Genomic DNA, 6,182 nt, shown 5'->3' on the forward strand with positions numbered 1-6,182 from the left:
GAGTCACCACACCACTTCCCTGCCCCACTGGATTGCACGTTACCCACATTACAGGTATGACTGTGCTTATCATTTAAACGATTAACCTTTCACATCCCTACTAAGATTGTAAGGGTAGTTGCTGTCCATTGAGGGCTGAAGACAATGTAATATAAATAAAGGGTCATGGAGGAAAAGGAACTATAATCTTTGGGATGCATTAGGGAAGATTTAAAACACTGGGTAACTTCACCCAGTAGCAGGTTTGGAGGGAGAAAATCTCACTCATTTTGGGACTGACTCCATAGCCTGAGGTGACTGTGTTTATAGTGCCTGTTCTTGCAATAAAAGATTTAACAGTGTGTTTCAAATGCACATTTAAAATCTCACTTATCAGTGGGCTGTGGATTTTTTTTCTCCTTCTAAATCTCGCTTGTTCAAATTGTCAAGCTTGACAGCCCTGTACCAGGAACACACTGTCATCATGAAACTTGTGTATTTAATTCCTTCCTTGTGATACTAATAGCACCTTAAGATGATTAAAGCTGGAAGAATCCTTGCATTTAATTTCCTTTCTACTGGTTATGCTGTTTGCTGGCTCTGCGCTTCATTCAGCGGAATTAAATGGGTTGCCTTTCTTCCCTGCATGTGGTGTATCAATTTTACTTTCTGGCTTTAGACCTAAAGTTGTGATTTAGAAGCACAGTCACTTTAACCTCATTCATGTAACACAACTTGGAGCATGTCCACGCTGCAGTTTTTTCTGCCTTTCAGCCATGGCACATCCACACCTCCCATGCTGTGTGTTTGTATTGATGCATTGTGGGAAATTCTGGGCAGCTTTCCCATCCTGCCTCAGCAAGACATCAAGCATGCCCAGAATTGCAGGCGGTGGGACAGTGTGCTCTGGGATGCCCCAAGACAGCTAGAGAAGGGAGGAAAGAGGCTTCGCCAAGTCCGTTACATTGGCACAGTGAAGGGGTTCTTTGCAAGCCACAAAAACGTAGCATCCCAACCCGGTCAACAAGAGCACAGCCATGTGCCAGCTTGGTCCTCCAAGTGTTTGCTGCCACGGTGCCTAACCAACAGTTCTCCATGCGGCGGATGAACACAAACCTACCTAGAGTCAACCCGTGTTGCTCATTGGTCAAGGGCTGGTAAGCTGTACCATGCTTTTGATCCATGACATGGGGGGTAAAAAATGTTCCTCTGCTTTTTTAATGTGGAAAATGCCTTTTTTGATTGCTTGGGGGTTTGCTTTGGTTGCTTCTGGCAAAAACATGAGCCTCTGCAGCTCAGCTGGTGCCTATTTGCTAACACAGCAGCATACTCCCAGGCCCCACAACAACTCTTTCAAGTCGATATGGGTAACTGCTAAGGCCTGGTCAGCTCGTTCAGCCAGCTCTATAACTGACCTAGAAAACGGGCTCTGCTGCTTTGTATGTAACAAACTGCTGAGTAATATGTACCTGGGAAGGTATTTTTGTTATGCAAGAGGCACAAATTCCTGGAAACAGGGATTTTGAGATCATCACGCTCCTTCAGTGTAGGAATTTGCATTGAACCCCCCCCAAAAAAACACTAGGAGCTAATTCAGGACCACCAGAAAACACTGCAGTGTGTGACAGAAGGGAAGCCAGCTAGGCTGGTTTCATTCCCCGGGCTGAGCAACGATCGAGGCGTAAACAGCAGATCCAGAGCTCGGTGAAACAGACTCTTAACCTTCTCTCAGCTGGAGTGATCCCCAAGCCTCCTCCTGACAATGTCTCTTTAATTAGAAAAGAGATTTTCCTCTCGCCCACTGATCTGGCGCGTGACGCCCTCACACAGAGTTAATTACGAGGGTTGGCTAAACGTCTCCGCACGCAGACCCCTGCCTCGCTGCACCACGCTACTCCCTTTGCGTCTTTCACGATGCAGCAGCTTCCTTTGACAAACTGCACCGCCAGCCCCGTGAACCTGCAGGGGAACAGGGGCCGGGTTGTGCCCTGCTTCCGGCATCTGTGCTAGAGCAGCCTGCTGAGTGTGGGACGCAGCACCTCTTGAATTAGTGATAGTTGCTCGTGATTTATGAAATCTCATGGCCTAATGAACAGACACCCAGCTCAGCAGCAGTTCCTAATGATAATGCTGATCATTATCTTTTAAATCCTTGTTTTGATAGCAAACAGAGCAAATGGGTGACCCTGCAGCTCCCAAGACCCTCTGCTGTTTTGATGAGGCTTTTCCAACCCCACCCCAGCAAAGTCATTTTCCAGGCCGCCCAGAGGAAGAGGGTTGCTGGCAAGGCATGAAGGCTGGGAGTTGGGAAAGCTAAGTTTTGATCCATACAAACTCAACTGCAAGGCTTTCAGACCAGTTGCTTCTTTCTCCGTGCCTCAGTTTTCCTAGCTGACAAATCAGGTGGAATAATTATAGGTGCCACTGATGAAGGCTAAATTGCTTAGTGTTTGTAATGTCCTTTGACATCCTGAACAGGACAAAATGAAATCCCGTTTCCTTCCTTAGGCAAAAATTGACCTGGCTCTAGTGCTAACGCTGCCCTCAATATGACTGGTTAAACGTGGCTGCATCTCTCCTGTCAAAAAAGTGTGTGTGCACGTGCTTCACTTGTACAGAAAGCCATTTACACAAGTACAGAGAGGCACGTGTACCCATAGTCCTTTCCAGAGCCCTTTGGGAGAGGGGCTGTCGTCTTGTCCTGTGTCAGGATAGCAGGTAACACACTGGAGTCTTCAACATTTAGGTGCCTGGAGGAACAGGACCAATAAAGAAGTAAATCATTAGGTGTCATCTCACTATTTTGTGGGTGTGGATTGGGCCCCTGGGTTTGAAAGACCCACCCTGGCAGGTCAGCCACCGTCCAGCTCCTGAGTGAGAGTAAGAGAAATGACTACAGGAAAACTTAGGAGAGAAAGACAGAGGAAGGTAAAAAGTCTGAATGTGAGCTAATCTCAGCCAGGCCCCATTTTCCTCCCCACTGGTACTGTGTTGTCTCCCTTTTTTCCATCAGAGGCCCAGTGCTCCTAGGTGTATGTGGGATGTGAGCCCTGCTCCTCCACTGCCTGCTAGTGATTTCTTCTGTTCATCTATTTTTTTTTCCCTCCTGACCCTGTAGAAAGACCCAACAACGGGAGTGCAATGACGGCCGGGAGTGCTGAAGCCGCGGGAGCCATGAAGAGCCAGGACACTCTGGAGAACAAGCCGCCGGGACCTGCCCCTCCTTCCCGGCGGCATGGCCGCAGGAGGCGGCGCAAACCTCCGCCGGAGCTGACTGTGAAGGCGCAGCTGCGGATGCGCTCACCCTCAGGGGCCTTTGTGATTGTGGGCATCTCCGTGGTCCTGGTTGGCATGACAATTGCTGTTGTGGGTTACTGGCCTCACCGGAGCACATCTGTAGCAGGATCTGGGGCCAGCTCAAGGAACTCCAGCAGCACGGGGAGCATCAGGAGGGAAGTGAAGGCACCTGCCCACTCGCGCCACCTCTCCTCTACTGAGAAGCTGAAGCTCATTGGCCCTGTCATCATGGGTATTGGCCTGTTCATTTTCATCTGCGCCAACACCATGCTGTACGAGAACAGGGACATGGAGACTCGCCTGCTGATGCAGAAGGGCCTCTATGCCATGACCCTGGGCCTCCCCCAGGTGGCAAGCCCAGAGGAGAGGTACTTCCAGCGGAGGACTAGCCTGCCCATCCTCAAGGCCAACGCGGAGTGCGTGGAGGGCTGCTACGAGGTGGATCTCTCCTCTAGCGGGTTCCAATCCTGTTCCAGCCCTGGGAACAAATGGGCCGACTGCTATGGACCTAACAAGCTCCAGACGACGGCCCAGCTGCTCCATCACAAGGGCCATTCGCCTGCCATCTCCCTCCTGAGCATCCACTCGGGTTTGGGCAACTCCATGGAAGGGAACCTCAATCTTTCCTTTGCTTATGGGGCTGAGTCGGTAATTTCCTCAGCTGTCAACACGCTGCCGCTTCCCGTCATCAAGCTAAACAACTGCCTCTCGAAGAAACAGGCTGTGGCTCGGGGGGCAGGGGAGGAAGGGGAGGGCAGTCCAGCTGAGGCACCTGCTGAGGTGCTGAGGCACTTGTGGACACCCTTGCCTAGTGACAGCAGTGTGTCTCCCAAAAATGATCTCCAGAGCAGCCACGTGGTGGTCAATATGGACATTGGGCTTCCCCCTGTCCCACCCAGTGAGGAGCTCCTGCCCCCCAAATGCACTAAGAAAGAGTTCACTTCAGACGTACAGCTCCATAACCCCGGTCACTCCAAGTCCCTGGACCTTGGCAGGCCTGGAGTGCTGCTCGTGGCGCCAATCAAAGACCGGAAGAACAGGAGTTGGCCTCGACTTGACCAGATCAGCCTTGTAGGCTATGCCAAACTGGAAAGCACAGGCGAGTCCTCAGATCGGTTGTTGGAGCAAACAGAGCAGCAGAGCAGGGATGAGCCCAGGCCAAGCTCTTGGCAGGTGGGCACAGAGCTGGGTACTGAAGTGTGACCCCAGCAGCAGACTGGTGACATGTTCATTAAACCTTCCTGTCCCTTTTTTTACTGTGTCACTTCTGGGGCCGGTGAGGACACTTGTTTTTTAAGTGGACATCACAATGGTGACTGGGCGGCCAGCTTGCCAGCAGCCTAGCTGCAGCACAGGCCTGCTGCTCCTTAGGAAAGGGATTTTTCTCTCCTCTCCAGAGTGCTGCTGTATTGACCAATTTCTCCATGGATGGTCCTGGCCTTGCTTTAGAAGTCCCTCTACCTGCGTGTTTTATCAGGGAATCCTTGCTTGAAAACTGAATGAAAACTCCAGTAAAAAGGGAAGGCGGGGTGGGGATCCCTGGTGCACAACTCCAGCGGCATCCTTTCTTACAGTCACTTGGCAGGGCTGTGGCGAGGCTCGGGCTGCTTCCCCATGCTGCTAGGAGGCTAGCTGGCCAGGGGCTTGCCGAGCCTAACAAGGTCATTAAATGTTATCTTATTACCCCCAAGATGTTGAGTTGGTAATTTTACCTGGTCAGTGTTTGGGGATGTTTTGTGGCTGGTTTCTGCTGATGTCCCCTCCTGAAAGTGCCTTTTCCCGTTGATGTGTTTGCATTGTCTGAGCAGCCCTGGCAGAAGACGGTTCTGTGGAAGATCTCTGGGGTGTCGCTGCTGCTGCTCAGCCGCTGCCATTGTGATCTGCTTAATCTGAGGAAGCACAGGTTGTGTTTCTGCTGTCTCGTTGGGACCCCATCGAGTTTCACAGTGGCGTTTGCTTACATCAGCGCTGAATTTGTCCCTTGAGAAATCAGGGGAAAGTAATGGGGGGAGGAGGGTGTCCAGATTTTCCCTGGCAATTTTTCAACATTTCATTATGATCAGTTCCCAACCCCCTGAATATCTTTGGTGTCCAAAAATTTCAATTTTGGCCTTAAACATGGGATCAAATACGGCTCCTCTTCTGTTTGCAAAGCTGGCATTATTCAAAAGGTGTACTCATGTACGTGTTTGTGGAGGTGGGATGGAGTGCCTTAATGCTGACGTCATTTTGAAAAAAAAACAACTTTTTTTTTGCATTTGACGCAAAATCTGGGACGTGAATGTTTCCCACATGCTTAAGTGACATTTGCAGAGCTCTGCCACATGCCCCTTCACTTCAGGACAGAGGCTGGTGCTAAGGATGATGATATTAAATAGGATACGTAGCCTGCCTTAAATGCTTTATTATGCAAGCAGAGATCTAACAATAGATACTTGCACAGGCACCAGCCTAGCAATGCGTAGCTGCCAGCTTATTCATCAGCACATATAGAACACTCTGCATCAGCTTGGTGTGTAGTTATGAGCAGCCCTAAATCATTTTCTTTTTGCTTCATTCATGGTAGTTCGTGGATCCTGGCTCTAATTCCTAGTTTGGGTTTGGAGAGGGAAGGGGGAAGCCCTGAAGGTTTGCAAACCCCATACCTGTCATCTGCCCGTGGCATAGGTCAGCAAGGAGCCCCAGGGCTTTCTAGAGCAGGAGCATTGGCAATGGGTATGCATATTACTAACACTGGTATGCATATTCCTAACTGTGCATTAGTGCTTGTACTATAAGAAAAGCTCCAAGACTCAGACTTGAGGCTTAAACACATAGCCAGGTGTGTGGCCTTTGCGTATATTCTAGCCCTACTAAATAAGGTCCCCTAAATAAAGCCCCTAACATCTATGAATCTATGAATCCTG

General features: G+C 50.0%; 1 protein-coding gene across 5 annotated transcripts in view; it reads left to right on the plus strand.

The window, feature by feature from the left end:
- The window catches only part of TMEM200B (transmembrane protein 200B), a 16,802-nt gene extending 11,843 nt beyond the window's left edge, over positions 1-4,959 (plus strand). For 3 of the 5 annotated variants that reach the window (XM_025201966.1, XM_025201969.1, XM_025201967.1), the window contains one exon: positions 3,098-4,959. In XM_025201966.1, the coding sequence (XP_025057751.1) occupies positions 3,098-4,479 (1,382 nt within the window). In that variant the 3' untranslated portion in view covers positions 4,480-4,959. Of the gene's footprint in view, positions 1-39; positions 55-2,143 lie in introns of those variants that run through there. The other 2 variants (XM_006021892.3, XM_025201968.1) reach the window with 2 other exon arrangements.
- Positions 4,960-6,182: the final 1,223 nt, after the last annotated feature.

Source organism: Alligator sinensis, unplaced genomic scaffold (genome assembly GCF_000455745.1).
Source record: "Alligator sinensis unplaced genomic scaffold, ASM45574v1 scaffold883_1, whole genome shotgun sequence".
In the NCBI taxonomy this organism is placed as follows: domain Eukaryota; kingdom Metazoa; phylum Chordata; order Crocodylia; family Alligatoridae; genus Alligator; species Alligator sinensis.